Genomic DNA, 20,238 nt, shown 5'->3' on the forward strand with positions numbered 1-20,238 from the left:
TCAGAAAAGCCCTGTCCATTTGGTTTGCATTTTACTTCCACATGTCTAGGAGTGCCTCATCCTTTTCCAGTATTTGTCCCTGTCATCATCTCCTGTCTGTGTGCTGCAGGAATGGAACTGGAGCCCTTGGTATTTAGCTGGCGGCAACGAAGTAGCGCGTCCCAGAAGCGTGGGAGGCTGGTAACATGTCCCTCCAGAGGTCAGAGGACTATGGCTTTATTGGCAGAGACAAAGATCATTTCTAGCTGTTATCACATTATCACTTCACCTTTGAATAATCTGAGAGAGTTACTTTGGGGGAGTTGTTTTGCTTTTCCAGTCCCTTTAATCAACTCATCTAGTCTGGGAGCAGCTAATGGGATTTGTCATGTTAGGCAAGGGCTGACTCATTTGTAACTTGGCCTAAGCTTGCACAGATACACTCAAATCCTGACCCAGTCTCTGTCCCAGCCTTCCATTTTACTCCAAAGAGCCTTAGCTCCCAAGGCAGTTGAGATACTAAAGCATACAACGGGAAGCACTCAGCCCTTTGAAAATCAGGATTTTGTCTGGAATTAAAAAAAACAAAACCAAAAAACCCCCAAGCCTCCTTTCCCAGAGGATGTGAGGCATGCTCAGATGAAAATGTTACACAGAAGTCGGACACCGTGTTATCTTTTTCCACACCGTTTGTGTGTAGACGCAGTGATAAGAGACAAGGCACTCAGCTTTCCGAGTTGCAATTTCCTGGTTTCTTTGTGAAATCAGATCATGCCTCTGACGTCTGTACGTAATACTTTCTAACTAAACCTGGCAGCAATGTGAAGGTGTCAGATATATCTGAGTTCCTACAGATTTAATGAAAAAAAAAAAAAGCATCCAGGTAAAAGCAGGCAATCTGTGAATATCCTCAGAAAAAGTAACCAGCCATCCAGAGAGAAGTTAAATGGTCTGCCTGAAATCATCAAACAGAGCCGACCTCAGGCATCCCACCTCCCACAACTACTAATTGGATGAGACTGAACTTTTATGCAGGGAAGCAGGGGAGGCAGTTACTGAAACCCCTAGTCAAAACCGGAGCCCACACAGCATGGAACAAAGCCATATACCCAAAAAAAGCCATTCTAGCATAGCTCTACCAAGGCCATAGCAAAAACCCCAGCGTGAAAATAGCTATGCCAGGTCAGAGCGAGCTCTCTGTACCTCCACGAGTGACCAAAAGCAGATGCTGAGAACAAGGCCAGTGTACGGTGACCTCCACTCAGAGGCTCACAACAGGAGGGACAGGACACAACAGCTCCTTTTTGCCGCTTCAGCAGAAGGAGAAGCGGTGATTCCTGGGCGGTCTAGAGCCCGTGACACAGAAGAAGGGAGACTCAATGGAAGCAGCACAGGCTCCGTGCCACGCGCTGCTGTTTCATTAGGGTCATTAAACTGTGGCAGCCGTCCCCGGGCAAGGCTGCTAGCGGTACGAGGACACGAGAAGCAGGAACCTGGCTGCAGTTGGAAACAGTAATTTTTTCCATTCCCCCACACCTCCTTTTTTTGGTCCTGATACAACTACACTGTGTCTTTAGCGAAGGCTCCCGCTGAGTTTTCAGAGTCAAAACAGCACATTCCTGATGACCCCAAATGCCTGCGTGATTCCACTGGGCATGCGAGGAGAGGGGGAAGCAAGAGTAATCCTTGAGGTTAGCTGGGCCAGCTGGAAGGAGGAAGGTGGTCTCAGTGGTCCAGTGGAGACAGAGCGAGTTTGGAACTGCCCCTTCTGGAGATGAGCAGGGCAGTGGTTCCAAGCCCTCAGGGCTGGAAATAATCCTCAGCCCAGCTTCTGCTGCGTACAGCGTGTGGTGGCTGAGTCTCATTGTGCAGCAGCAGGGCTGGACAGGGAAAGGCGGCAGATCCACAGGCATCCCTGGTGAATGAGACGCCTTGTCCCTGAACATCTAGTGTGCTGAAGTGCTGCCGAGGGTGGCGAGCAGAGGGGGATTGACTTTGGCTGGCACCTTGTTTTCACATGGCTAGAGCTCATCAGGCCTTAAAGAGTAATTCTTAACTCTTACTATTTTTACTCCGAGCAATGAAAGCTAACATTAAAACACAGACATTTAGATAGCTTTAACATCATAAATGATGGCTTGGAAAATCAGGCGGGGGGAGCGCAGGGAAGCACGGGAGGAGGGCTGGGTTCTCTGGACAGGTACGCCAAGGTTTCAAGACAGGATCTAGTGGGCATGCGTGTGTGCAGCATGTCTGACTGTTCAGCTCTCATGCAGCCCCCACGCAGGCTGCCGTCACCAGCAGCGCAGACGGCAGGTCCCACGTACCTGCCAAGCCTGCAGAAAGCTTTCCGTTCCCTTCCCTTCTTGTTCAGGCCTGAGACTCTCGCTCTGGCTGGTGAAGGGGAGCGTTCCCTGGCACAGCTGCAAATAGTCTTCCTCTCCCCCTCAGCCACCTTCTACCTCCCCTCTTATCAGATCCTGTTCATTCCGAGTTTTAAGCTAATGGCTTCCTCAGGTATAGCCCAGCATGGTATTATCAGTGAAGATCCCTATCACTCTCTAATATACCCTAAGGCTCCAGCTCCTATTTGTTTAAAACAGGGGGGAAAGCAAGAAGAATGTAACCCATTGAGCCCTAGCGAAGCAAGGGGCAGCGGCTGGAGATCCAGTACTGAGATGTCTAGCACCACTGTCTGACACGCTCTCCCTCTTTCCCTGGCATTTTTCTTTAACGGAAAGAGTAAATATGTAAGTGCTGACCAATTCCACAAATACAGATCTGCAGGAGTCAGACTGACTGTAGTTTGCTCCCTCGCCCATTGCCTTTGGCTACCCAGCGTGCTCCAGCTGCTGCCAATGGCTTCATGGCAGCGATCTCTTTTGAAAAGGGGATGTTTGTCCTGGTAGAGAGATCGGGGGACAGGCGTGAATGCCTCCTGAGCACTCTGCGTGGCCCCTGTTCACTTGTGGTGTGAAGAAGCCTGTTAGAACCCATGGCCGGGATACAGCCTCGCAGGACCATCGCTGCGATAAGGTGTGCAGGGACATGGAGGCACTTGCTAACTGATGCGTATATGTTCTTGCAGGATGAATAGCCTCCAGATAAGTAACCCGATACATTTTATTACTACAAAATGGGATTTTTATGTGCAGAATTCGGATGTCATGCATACTTTAGTTTCTTTTTCTGACCATGAAAGATACGTAATTAATTGATAAAAGAGAAGTTTTAACACCGCAGAGAATATTAACCGCCTCCTTGCCCCAGGCACTCAAAAGCTCCAACAAACTGAAGTGGAAAATAAACTCTTCTCCAATCACTTAGCAGGTCTGCAATGGGAGGCAATAAGGAGCTCTGCACACCCCTCCGATTGCATTAGTCAGACACCGCAGCATTTTTTAAATAGTCTGTCATTAATCATGACAACCCAAGAGAGTGAGAACAAGATCAAAGAGGTAGAAGTCTGAAATTCCAGTTTCAGATTCCCTGCAGTTAAAGGTAATGACAAGGTTAGTGATGACTTGTTGCTGCTTCCTAAGTGTTTTGATCGAGCTGGGCACCCACTGCTGTAGGAACCAGAACTTCTGTATGGCCCCCTAAGTTCACTGCTTTAGCCCAGGTGAAGATCTAGTTGCGCGGATTTACCCAAACCACAGAAAACTACATCACAATACTGGAACCTTGAAAGGGATTATATTTCCAGTAGCTCCTGCCTGTGGTTGAAGCTGGAAATATCATCTTCTGAGGTCAGCATTTCCTCACCTCCAACTGCAGAACACCTCTGGCAATGCAAAGGCAGCAGCATAAAGGGGGGGTTACCCAGAGAGGTTTCGGGGAAAACGCTCCCCCCACTCCCAGGGAAATTTCCATTTAATTCCCATCAGGAGGTTTCAGGAAGGCTGATGACTTTTTCCCTGAAGAAAGGTATGATCCTTCAGTGCTAGTACCCTTATGCAGAAGCCCAGAATTCATTTAATACCCCTATCCTTCTCAGCAGTAGGAGGAAATTAGCGCTCTCACGACTTGCGGCAGTGTTAACAGGAGTTATTCACGCCCGTAAAGCACCAGCACTCTTCACAAACACGATGTTCTTACTGGTCAGCGGGGACACCAGGTGATACCTACGGTCAACTTAAGAGAGCTCTAGAACTCAAGCGCTAATTAACCTTGCGTGAGCCTAACACACGGGCTGCGGTAACCCAGCAAAGACCCTTTCCTGAAGAGCTGGTGGCTAAACTGGATCAGACCCAGAAAGAATGGGGGAACTTGCCCAAGGTCAATGGGAGTGCTGGAAACAGAACCCAGGTTTTCCATTCTCTTGCTCTGAGACATATTTGCTCCCACAGGCAAGTGTGCGTCCCCTCAGGTACAAGAGCCATAGTCTCCAACAGTTCTAGGTAGCATCCAGGCTTCGGCCCTCAGGGCACCAACGCAGCTACCCGCGTGAGCTGCCCTGTTCCTCACTGTCTGGCTCTTGTAAAAACACCCCCGGAATCTCTATCACTTCATAAAACTTTAAACCAAAACCTGGTTGGAGATATTTATACTGTTTGAGATCATTTCCACCAGACTGACTGTCATTCCTGTTTTAGAGATTACTGGCAACTCCCAGCACCCTTTGCTGGGAAAAGGGGGGTTTGATAATTACAACAGCCCTTGAGAACTTTGCTTTAAACAAAAACAAAACAAAACCAAACAACCCAACTTCATCATCCAGTAAAGTTGTATTAGATTCCAAGTGTAACACACACAGAGCAAACATTCAGTGCCCTGTCCAAGCAGACACCTGAGACAGCTTTAAGGACAGTTTTCAGCCACTTTAAATTAGCTCAGCTTTTTATTTTTTCCTCACAACTAGAGCTGCCCTGAAGAGTAGGCTCCCATCTACTGAAACTTGGTTTCCTCTCCACGCAAGCACCCCAGCTAACCCGCATTGCGGCTGGTGCTGCCCAGGACTTTGCGCCTACCTTGAAACCCAGCTGGCGCATAAGGACACCGGCTGCCGTCGCCTGGGCGCGGGGTGCAGGCTAGCAAGACCAGCGGAGGGATGCTCCTGGCCTCAGCAGCCTATCTCAGTTAAGAGATCCCCTACGTTGTGCCTAAAGACAAAGACTAGGAAAGGTTGTCGGGCATTTATGAATAAGCCATGAGTGCCTGCTGAGAGGCAACAGGAATACCCAGAGTGCAGCCTTGCTCCTTGTCTACCCCGAGTTCTGAGCATGTCGTTTTTCTGCCCCCCATTGACCCAGCATCGATCCAGCTCCCCCCGTCAGCCTGCCCTTAACACCTCTTCTCACAGCTCCTGCAGGAAAACAAGCTCTGAAAAAGCATATGGTGAAGAGCAGCGTTCCTTAAATAGAGCAAGACAACAAACTCTTATCCATTTTCCTCCAAACGCCGTTGCCTGCACCCCATCAACCAGGGCCACCTTCACACGGAGGCACCACGGCTGAGCCGCCTGTCCCGAGAGCTGTGAGAACTCTGTCTGCTCCTGCAGTGCTCTGCAAGCAAGCCACAGCTAGAGGGAGAGCAAACAGCAGGCAGAAAAAGAAATAAACACTAAAACCAGTGAAAAAACAAACATGCGAACAATGTTTATACCAAACAAACAGCAAACACAACACTTTGCCAAAATAAACAAGCGGCAGTAAAGAACCAAAGTACAGAGCGGGTCTAACAAAGAAGCAAGTGCCTCAAGTGAGATTGAAGATCCTAATTTTAAAATTCACAAAACCTGTAGGAAGATTTTACGGGAACGCAAAATGCAGTTCTCCATGCGATGCCAGGTTTCTCTTGTTTTTCATCGGAGTACATCAAGTATTTCTCAAAAGTTTTCACGGCAGAGGAAACATTTCCAAGCATGCTAGCGCTGTGCGTGGGGACGCCCGCGCTGCCTTGGCACCACGGAGGAGGGGGACATTCTGCAGAGACGGCCACACGAAAGCACCTGCAGAAAGCTGGCGTCGGCACTGGTCCATCCTCACCGAGCTGTCGCTGGAAAGCAGAGCTGTGCGCTCCCATTCCATGCTGTGTAATCTTCGAGCTGATGTTTCCCTCCTTATCTCCATTTGGAGCCTCCATATGAATCGATTAACCAATCGTACAACCAAGAAACAGGCGCAAAAGACATTTTGCAACCATTTCTTCCATCCCCACCCACTTCAAGAGGATTTATTTGTCTAGGCGATTGCAGAACCATGGATCTGGGCAGAGAAGTTTAACTGTACGTATGAGAAAGCTGTTTATTATGTGGTTATGGTATTTTCGTAGTGCACGTCTGCTTCAGCCGCTGTTAAGAATATGAGATGATAAGGCATAGCCTAGCAGCTCTCCTAGACATTTCAATCTTTCCAAAGAGCCATGAGGAAGGCAGCATTTCCAACTCTTATGTCCTGACCCGTCTGTTCTCAGGACTACCTGGGAGCCTAGAGGCTATTTGAAATCAGAACTGCTTGCCACAGAAACAACAAAAACGCTATACCCTCTCTAAGCCTGGAGATAGAGCTCATCTGGGCAGTAACAAAGCAGCACTTCTTTCCCCCCCAAACATCAAACAAACAGTGGAATCACACGACTAACCAGCAGATGCAAGTCCTCCGCTCCACAGGGCTCCAACACCGGCTCATCAACACTATTACTGTCAATGCCGATCATTCCCTTCACCACTGGTTATTTATCAGGGGAATACGGAGCCCTAGAGGCTCTGCAGGAAATCAGCTATCCTGCGGGAAATCTGGCACACCTGAAGCCCTGAGGTAGCCTTTCAGCCTTCATTGGTACCAGCCTAACCTGAGCGTTAAATGAGCTGCTGAGTGAGAATCAGCTCTGTAATCATGAGAGTCTGATACTTTCTATCCATAGATACGAGCCAGGACACCAAGCAATGAAGACGCAAGGTCTTCGTGGTCCTTAGTTCTGTTTTTACAGGGTCAGCAGCTCCCCAGCTTTCCGTGGAATCTTACAGATTCGTCTCTTTGGAGTCTGCTGGTAGGGCTCTCTCCATCGCAAGTTACAATGCCGAAGTATGTGGTGTTAATTTCTAAACATCATATAGTATTAATGCCTATGTAGAACTAATTTTACTCTGCTTTTTTTACTACAGCCACCAATTCAGAATGATTTTCAAATTACCCTTGAGTTTCCCTTGAAGACTTCGCATTTAACCAACACGCAGTTGCTCACTTCTGTTTGCAGGTTTCTCTCAGAGAAGAGGCTTGGAAAGGGTCTCTCTTTCTATTTGATTTCATCCTTGTCCTCGGGACTGATTTATAACCTGTGCCTATTTATAACAAGAGTTTTATATGACAAACTAATCATTTTGCTTGACAGTTAATAGCCCGCCATTCAAGGGAGTTTACGTGTGCTGGGCTCTCTTCTATCGAGCGAGGAAAGGCAGGCAATCTGCTGCTAATCCAACATAAATACCTCCGGAGTCAGTCTGGAGCGTGGCATCGAAATCATTTACAAAACGTGCAATTTGAATAGAACTTAAAACCTCGTAACCTGTCAGCTCCCAGTCGGGGAAAATATTCGCAGAGTGCCTGCAACTGGAACCGCAGTGCCTGGAAGGTTGCTTTCGTTTGTCTGAAGCCGTTAGCAGGGAGAGCAAGGGTGCAAACTGGACAACCCTGGCATGATGGAGGTAGCTTTGCTCTGCTCTTAACTCCAACACAGCCCATCCAAGGGCTACCTCAAGGCCCTGTGTGAATTAAATAGAAAGAATTCAGTGCAGATCCCACATGTGAAGGGCTGGTCCAGCGCTGCACTGTGCCCTTCTGAGCCAGCCAGCGTGGTGGTAAACGTGGGAGTAGTGAGGAGAGGCAGGATCAGGACAACCCAGCAATCTTTTGTCAGTATAGCTCATAGGACAGAATTTATAGCGGCCAGCGCCAGCAGAAACACACCTGCAAGGCAGTTCTGGAGCTAAGCCCTGAACTAGACCAAATGCCTGTTCTCTGGGATGAATCGCTAGCGTTTTCGTGAGATTTTCCATCAGCCTCAGTGGGCTGTCGGGCTCATAAACCACCGTTATCAGCAGGTTTCATGAGGGTACCCGACGTCGAAGGAGCTAAAAAACCTGCTAGCAACACTACCTAGCCTAGACCTTTGAGACAAGAGCAGAGGCGTGTTCCAGGAGCACGAGGCTATGATATTTACCATCTTGCCAAGCAAGCGACTTGAGCTTGAAGCTGGAAACTTATAGCTGGACTCTGTTTAGAATAAGGAATTAAGAGTGAAGATAGTCGCTTTTATAGACATTGAAATTAGCAGTCAATGCTCATCCTAGGATGGTTTGGTTTCTTGCTGCTGAAATGTAAGCTAAGCAGCAAAGCAGCCTGTTTACCTCGCAGCCTGCGTGAGAGGCAGTGCAGCAGCCAGCGCAATGCAGTGTACAGCCACGGGAGCGTGAGCGACACTGCGTGCAGCCACGGGAGCATGAGCGACGCCGCGTGCAGCCACGGGACCGTGAGCGACACCGCATGCAGCCACAGGAGCGTTTGCGACGCTGTGTACAGCCACGGGAGCGTTTGCGACGCCGCGTGCAGCCATGGGAGCGTTAGCGACGCTGCATGCAGCCACGGGAGCGTTTGCGACGCCGCGTGCAGCCACGGGAGCATTCACGACGCCGCGTGCAGCCACGGGAGCGTTAGCAACGCTGTGTACAGCCACGGGAGCGTTCACAACGCCGCGTACAGCCACGGGAGTGTTGAGCTGAGTCATGTGGGACTGGAGCATCGCATTCAGTGTTGGTGTCTTAGAAGCAAGAAGCTCTCAGGTAGGAAAAAAAAAAAAATCTCAAAACCCTGGATAGTGAACACATCTCCCTCATTTGAGAGGGATCTGCATGGAGCATTAACCCTAATAAAACCACGCTGATTTGCATTAGTTTTGTCTGAATCTGACCTGTGTACACAGCAAAAAGCTTGATGTAGATCGTGGCAAAGATCGAGTGAGGCCTTTGCAGAGGAAGGGGCTGGGAGGAAGATGAGTGAGCAAGGGCATGGTGAAGACGGCAAAGTTTTAGTAAATATTAACTGATCTGTGTGGGGTGTCACAACCACCTTTTTGAAAGTGTTCTTGCACTAGTATACAGTACCTGGACAAAGTTATGACTGCAAGTACAAGTTACTAATGTTTGAAACTTTTTGAAGGTGATTCTGTGGCAAACGTTTCTGTGAAGAACTCAAAAATGAGGGTAAGAAAGAAACTTGTTCCAGTAAGAGACGTACTTTTCCTCACCTCGTTTCCCTAAACTTCTTCAAAATTTTAAAGAAGAAAAATGCAGCAACTGTTTGCGTTCCCTGTTCTGCTCGGAGCTGCGCAGTGAGGTGCCCCCGTCACCTCCGCCTGCCTCAGCTCGCACACAGCGCGCGGAGCCAGAAAACCCCAGCCGTTCGATCTGCGCCTCTCTGACTTCTCCCCTTGCATGCCACAAACAGCCACTGTCACTGGGTGGGTTAACACACTTGGCCATTAAACCATAGGCTCAAGCACACGGGTTTTATTTTGTTATAAACAACTTCTTCATATTGAACTCAGTCCTCCCGAGTTCTTAAATTTTCTTGGATTGTAAATTTTATGACTACAGAGGAGCACAGAAACTGTGCTTCGCACACCATTAATCTCCACGCTCTCCAAACAGCACAGAAGCCTCGCAGAGCGTTTGTCTCGGCCGCAGCCCAGCCCGGCGGCTCGTGTCCATATTAGTCATGGGTTTTGTACGCTTGCACCTCAGCACCGGAGGCCCACTCTCAGCCTGCTTCTTGGCTGTTTCAACCCATTCTGCCCCATCGTACTGCTGGACAGACAATCTCACGCTGACTGCTGGCTGAAGGCCCGGAGTACAAGAGAACTGCAGCCTGGTGGCATTCGGAGACTCTTAAAAAAAAAAAGTCTTTTGGTTAAAAGACCTTGGTGATGCATTGGAAAGCTCCTTAAGGGGCAACCCTCTATCCTGAGGATAAAAATATAGATCTCTCTCTCTCTCGATAGATATAGATAGATAGATAGATATAAATAGAGGATATCCTCTATCCCGAGGATAAAAAGAGCTGATCAAACCCCCTAGATATCTAGATAGATATATAGATATAAATAGAGGATATCCTCTATCCCAAGGATAAAAAGAGCTGATCAAACCCCCACAAGCTTTCCAGTGGGGACAGAGAACTCAGGACAAATGAAGAGACACGATGTCCTCTGCTAATTCAGCTTCTTTCCCCAGCGCTGAGCCTGACCCAAGCTTTCTCTGCTGGCGAGAGCAGAAGGGCAGCGTGGCTTCCAGACAGACAGCGGAGCCAGAGGTTTACTTCTCCTCTGGCACTGCCCGCAGCCAACTCGCTCCTCCTGCCGAGGGAGGTCGAAGCCTTCGCTGTCCAGGCTGCGTGTTCCTCAGGACAGGCTCACTACCATTTAGACCCCTTCTAGCACACCGGGCAAACACCCGTCAGGACAGCACTCCCTATGTAAATAAGGGAGAACAGGTATGAAGGCAGAACAATTCATCTCCTACTAAGAAGATCATAAAACACGGCAAAGAAGGGGAAAAGAAGTCACAACTCCCAAAACAATGTCTGACAAACATTTTTAGTTCTACAACAAAATAAATATTTGAACTCTGATTTACCAAGAACAGTGAGACTTGGTTAAAAAATCCTATAGATATAACAACATACGCTGAATGTCACAACACTTTGATTATGTTGCTGTAAGTCATGCATGAAACAGCCCAATTTATTACAAATATTCACACAGTACAAGGTACAGTATAGTAATACATGCTGGGATATAGGCCGCTTGCCCTGACTCCTCTTACTCCATCAAACCCCAGTGTAAACAGCCAACCTCTATTGCCAGGGTTTAGCGATATTCATGCGTTATATGCTTTCTGAAGCTCCAGAAGTGACCACTGTTGCTACTTGCTGTGCCTTTCAATAGCTGTGGACTCCCCTCTGCCAGCGGAGCACCCAGTTTGTCCTTAAAAGTGCATTCTCCCCAAAGCGTACTACAAAAAAATCCATAGGAATTCCGGCATGTATTGTGGAGCAAGAAGGAATATATGAACCTTGATAGCTGCTGTATTTTAGACAGTCACACAGGTCCAGTTAGAACAACTGCCTGCCATTGACTAGACAGTGGAATTTACCTGCGTTTACTTCTGTAACAGCTCTACTTGATTATTCCCTGTACCCTCGCCTTCCTCCTCCAATAGGTATCATTAGTATGTTCTTCACAAAGGAAAAAAATATCATTTAGTACCCTTAAAGATCTGTCTCAAGGTATTTATAACAGAGATGAAAAAAAGAGTTTCATCCATGCCTGTTTTACTGCAGATTTTTCCACAGCTCTTGAAACAAGACATCTTTGCATACCACCAACCTCAACAGCAGTGTTACTGGAGCTTGTAGAAACATCGTATGTTGACCAACCTGAACCACAGACCCAGCAACAGGTGACATTTGTTTCATTCCTTCTGCTGTCCCCAGCAGCCTTTGTTTTCATTGCACGAAGATATTGTAGTTGATCAAAAATTGCAACACTATGCAATGGATATCTTCCATCCACTGCAACCATTCAAGAACAAGCACCTGGACTCCATTTTGGGCCCTGCTGCCATCTATTTATGACTCTTATGCAACCATTTCCTTAGCTAAGTTAAATCAATAAACAGGCCAGGTGTCCATTGAAAGGAAAAGCTACAGAGGTACATTAAATGACTGTGGGGTTTTTTTTAATCACAAGGATGTTACCACATCTCGGGTAACACCTTAACCCCATGAAATGTCAACACCCTTTTACTTTGTTAAAATGAGTTTATAGCCTGGAGCTATATGCAAAGCTGCTTTGGGGGCTCAATCTCACATGCTTACATTTCGTAGAAATCCAGAAAACATTCACTGGACGGTCTTTTGGATGGTCTTTGACAGCACTTTCAACCTCCAGGCAGAGCTCAGACGGACTCCCTGTGACCCTGGCCACCTGATGGACGTAAGCCTTGCCCCATGTTTTCTTTCATGATTTCACTGCAGTTCAACAAGCACCAAACAGGTGACACATCTGATCCGAGGCTGCTATCCTCACTGTCTTTGCCAGGCTTTTGGCAACCAGTGTAATGCATTTGACACATTTACAAATGATTATATGGCACTTGAGAGGATGCTGTTTATGTGATGCAATCCAAAACTACATGTATATCTTACTAAAACATAAGAACACAAGTCAGGGAGTTCGTGCTAGAACTGGTGCCCTTGGCCTTACCTTTTCATAAAAGCAAAACTGCACAGGCAGCGAGGTATTCAGCTTCATCAATAAGATCAAGGAAATACTTCGATATAAAGAACCAAAATTAAGGAGTTCAGACCTTGGATTCCCATCTGTGAAGCAGGCATTGTCTGAGAATTCAACATACTTCTTGTCAAATATATCCAATTCTGAACATGAGAGAGGGCCTATACCATTTACAAACGTATGAAAAAAGCAGTTTTTCTGGCAAATCCTTGTCTCCTTCCTCCACAACACAAAGAATGTAGTCACTATTTTACTTCCCCTCTCAATCCTTCATTTACAAACTCCCACACCTCACAATCAATCCCAAAAGACACACTGGTTACAAGCGCTATTGTGAAATAAAGTTATAATGTCACAAATTCCAAATCTCAGTGGATTGTTCAGTGAGCATCTGGTGAAGCACAAATTAAATATTACAGAGTTCGTTTCTGAATGATTAAAGTATATTTTTTATGATGAATGAACTGGTGTGGACCTTGAAAAGCAGTAGCCTCTGAAAGCAAGCTGAAGTATCTGTGAAAGGAAAGGCTCTTTGCTTGTTTAAAAAGATGCCAACAGTTACAGGAAGCCATCTTCAAGAGTCAAAGTAAAGGTTTCTTCAGGCAAATATACACTGCAAGGCTCCAATTCATATCCTTCCCTGCCACACTGCTGCGGATGACGTTACGCGCCCATTAGCATGCCCATGAAATCTGATCCGTTCTGAATGGTGATGGGAGCTCCAGCGCTGTTGTCCACAAATATGGAGGTGTACTGGCCAGCCTGCAGAGAGAACAGAGGGAAAGGAAAATATCTGGCACTTCATCCCAGTGTAAAAGGTGGGGGGAAAAAAAAGCATTTCACTACTATGGACTAAGCACAGAAGCCTCCTGCCCTTTTCTGTGGCTCCTGGGAACAGGATCTGACCAAATGTTTTGACTGCAGCACTACGGCTTTGACTTAGTGGAAGAAATTTTCTGCAGTGAAACTGTGTTACAGGTTTATTGCTTAACCAGGTCCTTACAGCACTAGCATCTCTTTGGGTGACTAGTCAAGTGGCCATCTGTGCTTCAGATTGCCTTCTATGAAACGGGAAATACAATTGCCATCTTGACAACACAAGGGGAGATTTGAGAAAGAAAAATATTCTGTCATCTCTTAGAGGGTAAGTTACTTCTGCGGCTTAAGATCAGAACGTGCAACACAAGTCTGGCTTTTGTTCCTGTTCCTGCCACAAATTCTCTCTAGTCACCCCGGGTAAGGCATTTAACTTCATTAACTTTAGGAAGAAGGTTAATAAAAACTTCCCCACCTCCTGGTGAGAATTCCACCTTGCCAGTAAATATCTCCACAGCCCTCCAAGCAAACTAGTGCAGTGATTCCCAGTCTGCATGGGCTTACCTGCAGCTGCAGTAAGCCATGTACATAGATAGTGAAGATTTTGCTGTTACTTTCCAGACCAGCAATGACTTCCAAAGACCTAAACAGTAGCAAAAGAAAAATAAACAGGTTAAACACCTAAGGCAGTCACACCAGTTGTATGTGGGACGACAATAGTCTCATGACCTCCCTAGAAATAGGACCTGGTGGTTCTAGTGCCCATCTGTACTAAACAGGTAGCCTGTTGCCTTGATTCTAGCAGCAATCAGCTGCCTTGAAAAGAGAACAGGAGAACCTTGTCCTCACTGCAGCGTCTAACGGAAGACCTACAGTGCATAGAGGATTGTGAATGCAAAACTCAGCTGGAGGCAGGAATGGGGAGCCGCTTTCTCTGACAGAGGCCTCTCTCAAGGCCCTGTGGTCTCTATCGCCCACCTTTGAACAGGTGCTAAACATGCCTTTTAGATTTATCTACATACCAGTCATCCCAGTTTGTTGACCACCACAATAGTTTATACTCTTGTTATTCTGCAAAGAGCTAGCTATATGCATTCTGCCAATAACACTTCATTCATTTTCAAGGTATGAAAGGCCTGTTTCACCTTCACAATACATGTATAATCAGCCTCTGCAAGAAGGACCATGTTCTGCAGCTGAAAGCTGTTTTGGGAGGATATTTGGATCAGGGATCACATACAAGCCAAAAAAAAGAAAAATTTGTGCTTCAGTTAAAATTCAGGGGACAACTCCAGATCACCCCTCAAGCACTGCTCTTTCCTAATATCATGTTCTAATAGCCATCATATTCCTTGCAGTAGCAAGACATAGGACAGCTGCTCTCTGGCATCCTCTGTTTACAGAGCTCTTAACTCAGCTCCTTTGACAGGATTCAGGGTGGAAGGAGGTGCCTGAGACATCAGCAATCAGAACAACCCCTGTAAGCTCAGTTCCAAAGCAATAGGAAAGCACCGAGCTCCATGCCTGGCTGGTTCTTCTGAAATCTGCCTACCCAGTGGTAGCAGCTCTAGTTGTTTTCCCAAGAAAACCAACCCCTTTCCTCCCTTTTTTCCATGAAGTGGTTGTGACGAAACCTAGCAAGTGCAAACGTGCCGTTTCCAGCCCCCTTGCAAGGAAATAATATGCACAAAAGGTAGGGGCAATTTGGCCCAGAGAGAGCGAGCCACTTGGCACCGCCTTGATTGAAGAGCTCAGTCTGTGTGTCATATCCTGCCAAAAGCCTAACTTGGGTGGGAACTTCCCACCATTAATCTCTTCTACTCCAACTGTCTCCTTGCCTCCGAGTTTCCATCTCTCTCAGCCGAAAGCCCTCAGGGCTCTTTCATCTCCCTCAAATGAATGACTGTGTACACTGACATCCCCAGGAAATTCCACAAGCACAGGTAGCAGCTCAGCCTGTGCCAGCAGAATGTCTGTCCAGACAGGTTCCCATCCCTCCACCCATCTTCCTTCCATGCCACGGACCAGTCATATTCTCACCCACCACACGAGAGAGAGGTGTCTCTCATAGAGCCAGTGCTGGTTCTGCTTTACTCCCACTGCTGTCCAACTCGCTCAGCTCAGGACAGCCTTGCAGGACAACCAATCATAAATTGTGATCCTGGACAACTGATGAAAACTCTGAGTCAGAGATCAGAGAGCTTTTTCTAAACTATTAGCATCTGGGTCAGTTCTGTCTAAGAAAAAAAAAGGTTTTACTGTTCTTTGGAGAATATAGCTATAAATTCTTCAGATGGCAAGTTAATCTCAAAACATCCCAATAAACCTGCCTGGGCTGAATGTGACAAAGAGGTTGTTCGCACATGCCAGCTAGAACCAGAACAGTTTTCTAGGAGCTTTCAGCTAAAAAGACCTGCAATGAGGAAGGCACAGTAGTTTCCATGCTTCCTATTCAGCTAACTCTTGTGCTTGCATTTACCAGAACAAGGAAGCAAGACTAAAGACATGTTGAAAGCAATCAGAGACTGACATCCATTCTTTAGTAATATTACTGTAAGGTTGACTGAATGGACAGCTAAGGAGAGAAAGAGACACAGGCAGGCACTGTCCTTGAAGGCAGAAGTGAGCCGTCCAGAAGAAAAACACTTTGTTCTCTCTCAGGTGCCTTAATCAAATCATTTGGGGGCTTGTGGAATCATTAGGAAGAAAAATTCATCACTGACACTTCCATTTATTTTGCAAAATGGTTTCAATGGAATTTAGATTTTCTGTATGATTCTGTAACCGAAGACAATGTAGAAAGGAGATCAGGATGGGAGAACAGCTTTTCACTCTCGGAGATCTGCAGGATCAATTTAACTTTTAAATCCTCTTAGGTGGCTTCATAAATCTCACCCACTTACTCGCTCAAATCTTTATTGAAATACCATCAGGCCAACACCACCAACTGGCAATATCCTTCCACATCCCAACAGGGAATATCCTTCCACATCCCAAAAGCATGTAGAAAAAGATTCTGTGGAACTTGCAGTCTCTGTTCGTGAGGAATCTAAGGGTTAGGGGCATGAGTCCTGTTCCTGATGAAATTGCTACGATAAGAGGAGATTGTTGTAGGTGAAAAGAAAAAAGCACCAATGCTGAAGAAAGAAAAAAAAAAAACTTATTACTTGAATCTGACTGGTCTTTGCTATGAAGAGTAAAGGACAGGAATAGGGATCTGCGCTGTGCAAAGGCAATTTGTGAGAGCTACTCATAAAAAGGACAGTAACATTCCGTCCTGCTCATACCTGTTCCACCCCTGTGATTAAAGGCCTGGGCTGTCCCAAAATCACTCATTGTCAGCACGCATCCCAGATTTCAAGATCAGGCTGAGGTCCGTTCTTAGCATGCTCTAAAGGAATTCTCACAAGTGCCAGAAATGAAATGTTCCATAAGTTCTGCAGCTTACCAGAATACAAGGCGTCCCTTCAAGGGGCAAGAAGTTACACCCCCCTTCTTCTGCTGACATTGTGACTGCAGCCAGTCTGTCACTGCCTCACTTTAAGTGCTGCAACCATAAAAGACTGTTATAAAACAGTCTACAAGGCTGAGGACGTGCCAGTTGCTCCAGTCAGCAAGCTCCTTGACTGCCCATCAGGGCAGTGGGCGCACAGCTCCGTCTTACCCTAGTTACTAATGGCTACTCAGATACCAATCAAGTCTTTTCCACAGGCCAGTGAAACCTAAGAGAGATTTATTTATTACATGAGGCTTCATGTCAAATTCACCTGCCAATAAGGCCTCTAAACTGAAATGCCTGTGGACAGGTCGGTCCTATTTGCAGCACCCTGACTCATGGAGCAGGGAAGGTGAGGGCTGAAGCAGCAAACTTATGGTTTTGTGCGTTTTAAGTTGCACCTGTGGAGTCGTTTTACAGATATATTTCAGCAGCGGTAATGCAAGGGTGTCACTACAGCTGCACTGGAAGAGCTGCGGGTAGGGCAGAGCAAATCTGCACAGCCCTGTACAAGCATTTTTCCTCCCCTGACAAGGGCCGAGCCACAAGCAGAGGTGGTGGCCACTCTGTGCAAGCAGCATTGCCCTCTGCTGGGTGCAATTCAGCCCAGCCCAGGGGCTCCCCAGCCCCCTCCTCCAAGCAAAGCTTGCCAAACCCCTCCTGAGCAAGCTGGCCTTCTCTCAGACACAGGGCACCTATGTGCTGCAGCTGAAAGGATGACAGAAGCACAGCAAACAAGAACAGCCAACAGCATGCTGATGCCACGGCCCATTGCATAAGGAGCAACACCCAAGGTTGCCGTGGCCTAACAAAAGCATTTCTTCAGCAGAGTTTTGCTAATGGATCCCAGCAGAGGAAAATTCAGCACTGTTATCTGAGCAAGCTCCGCAAGGCAGCTGAGGGCTGTGAGGAGGTACCACATACCTGAATACAAGCCCTGCACTTTCTGTCTCAGGACCCATTCACCTCTCTTTCCCCCCTATTCATTCTCCTCATAACTCCAACACTTCCCTGGCAACATGACTGAGATGCTGTGATCCATTCAGGATGCAGCTAAAATTATAAAAATTGAGCTAACAACCTCTGGCACAAAATTAAAGTGTTTCTCTCACTCTGTATGTTTATGATGATAGCTGAGCATTCAGCACCTTTAGCTATATCCAGTTTCAGCTGACTTCATTCACAATTCTCTCAACGTATGCAATATTTAGCTATTTAGAGTAATTAGCACTGAAAGGTTAAAAATCAGAATTAAAACAAACACATAAAACCTAAGGGCCAGATGGAATCACTCTCTCCAGAAAAGTTCTACAAGCAATTATCAGATAAAATTCACTGTTGGTGAACCTGATTTCCACACTTAGTTGAAACATTGGCCCATCCGAGAAAAATAATTGCCAAGACAGCATTGCAGTAACTCACGTGTATCGGTGGCACAGAGATTCAATGCAGATCAACACTCGGACATTATCTCTGGCTCGGAGTTGGACTTTACTCTTCAACTCACTGTGGTCTGGGGAAAGCAGCGGAAGAAATATAAGCACGTTCACAACATAGCAGACCACCAGTTGCTGGTGTTCAGCTTAAAGATGCCGGTAACCTTGTGACTTCTGCACTGGGTTTGCATGGCAAGGTTTTGGTAGCAGGGGGCTACAGGGGTGGCTTCTGTGAGAAGCTGCCAGAAGCTTCCCCCATGTCCGATAGAGCCAACGCCAGCCGGCTCCAAGGCGGACCCGCTGCTGGCCAAGGCCAAGCCCATCAGTGACGGTGGTAGCGCCTGTGCAGTAACATACTTAAGAAGGGGGGAAAAAAACTGCGCAATTGCAGCCAGAGAGAGAGGAGTGAGAATACGTGAGAGGAACAGCTCTGCAGATACCAAGGTCGGTGAAGAAGGAGGGGAAGAGGTGCTCCAGGTGCTGGAGCAGAGATTCCCCTGCAGCCCCTGGTGAAGGCCATGGTGAGGCAGGCTGTCCCCCTGCAGCCCATGGAGGTCCATGGTGGAGCAGAGATCCACCTGCAGCCTGCGGAGGACCCCACGCCACAGCAGGGGGGTGCCCGAAGGAGGCTGGGACCCCACGGGAAGCCCGCGCTGGAGCAGGCTCCTGGCAGGACCTCAGCTCATAGGAAGGACACAAGTTGGAGAAGTTTGTGGAGGACTGTCTCCTGTGGGAGGGACCCCACGCTGGAGCAGGGGAAGAGTGTGAGGAGTCCTCCCCCTGAGGAGGAAGCAGCGGCAGAGACAACGTGCGATGAACTGACTGCAATCCCCATTCCCCGTCCCCCTACACCGCTGGGGGGAAGGAGGCAGCGGAATCGGGAGCAAAGTAAAGCCCAGGAAGAAGGGAGGGGCTGGAGGATGGTGTTTTAAGATTTTGGGGTTTATTTCTCATTATCCTACCCTGATTTGATTGACAATAAATTAGATTAATTTTTCCCCAAGTCGAGTCTGTTTTGCCTGTGATGGTAACTGGTGAATGATCTCTCCCTGTCCTTATCTCGACCCACGAGCCTCTTGTTATATTTTCTCTCCCCTGTCCAGTTGAGGAGGGGGAGCGATGGAGTGGCTTTAGTGGGCACCTGGCATCCAGCCAAGGTCAACACACCACAACTTCTTAGAAAAGCACCCTTCTGGTGTTGGATTATAAAATACTACTTCATTGAATAATTAAAACGCACTGGTGACAAAACACAGTCAAAACTGCCAGAACAATCAACTGCCTTGATGCAGTTCTACATCATCATGTTCATTTCTTCTAAAGCCTTATGGAAGCCATAACTTCCGCACATGAATATATTTGGTCCCTAAACTCATCCTCCATAAGGAGTGTTGATTTGCATGGTTTGCATGGAGCAGCCTGCTGTGACTATCAGTCTGTGAAAGTACCCGGCTCTAAGGACAGGGGTTTGGGTCATGGTACCAAAGGGAGAGCTCGCTGCAAAGGGCTGCCATTGCACATGCTTCAAATCAAACAGGACCCAGAGAGCTCGCCAGGACTGCTTCCTGCACCTCTCAAGCAGTACAGAAAAGCTTTCTGTGGACAACACTCACCAATGTGGACATTGGCTGAAAACTGGTAGATGCCAGACACAGGTGCTGTGAAACGTCCTGTCGCCAGATTTAATCCTGTCCCCCGGAGAAAAGCTCCTTTGGCCAGAGGCTGTAAGATGAGAAAAGCAGACCCTGAACAAGTCCCCAGCACTCTCGACAATTACCTCTGCCCATGACAAAGAACAAGCTTACGTGCATGAGAAGAAAGCTGAAAACATTTGCAAGGCTACTGCCTTATCTCCCCAGAACACACCTTTCCAGATGGGCTCGCTCGCAGCATTCAGTGCCCGCAAAAGGCAAAGTGATCAGTATGAGACATGAAGATGCCCTTTTTGCTCACTGCTGAACTCCTCTAACTCATCTTGACTCAGACTATGCTTACTGCATCCCTATGCTCTGCTGGTCCTAGTGGCCTCTAGCCTCCACTGATGTTCTGATACACAAGATCTCCCATTATTTGAGTCAAGAGGTCCCTACTACTCCCAAGGACTTCCTAGATGGGGCCAAGCAGTGTCCCCAAGCTTAAAAACCTGGAACCTTATACACTGTTTTTGTGATACAAGTACAGAGGAAACACTCATATGGGTCTCCAGAGGTTTTCTGCCCA

General features: G+C 47.3%; 1 protein-coding gene across 12 annotated transcripts in view; it reads right to left on the bottom strand.

Annotated features, from left to right (window-relative positions):
* Positions 1–12,269: 12,269 nt before the first annotated feature.
* Positions 12,270–20,238, bottom strand: part of C1QTNF12 (C1q and TNF related 12) — a 28,750-nt gene continuing 20,781 nt past the window's right edge. For 10 of the 12 annotated variants that reach the window (XM_087755069.1, XM_087755065.1, XM_087755073.1 and 7 more), the window contains 4 exons: positions 19,632–19,740; positions 18,005–18,095; positions 13,562–13,729; positions 12,270–13,032 (listed from right to left, as the gene is read on the bottom strand). In XM_087755069.1, coding sequence (XP_087611195.1) covers positions 12,945–13,032; positions 13,562–13,729; positions 18,005–18,095; positions 19,632–19,740 — 456 coding nt within the window. In that variant the 3' untranslated portion in view covers positions 12,270–12,944. The remainder of the gene's footprint in view (positions 13,033–13,561; positions 13,730–18,004; positions 18,096–19,631; positions 19,741–20,238) is intronic. The other 2 variants (XM_087755075.1, XM_009460915.2) reach the window with 1 other exon arrangement.

This window comes from Nipponia nippon, unplaced genomic scaffold, assembly GCF_047370975.1.
Source record: "Nipponia nippon isolate SJK-2023a ecotype South Korea unplaced genomic scaffold, ASM4737097v1 scaffold_19, whole genome shotgun sequence".
In the NCBI taxonomy this organism is placed as follows: domain Eukaryota; kingdom Metazoa; phylum Chordata; class Aves; order Pelecaniformes; family Threskiornithidae; genus Nipponia; species Nipponia nippon.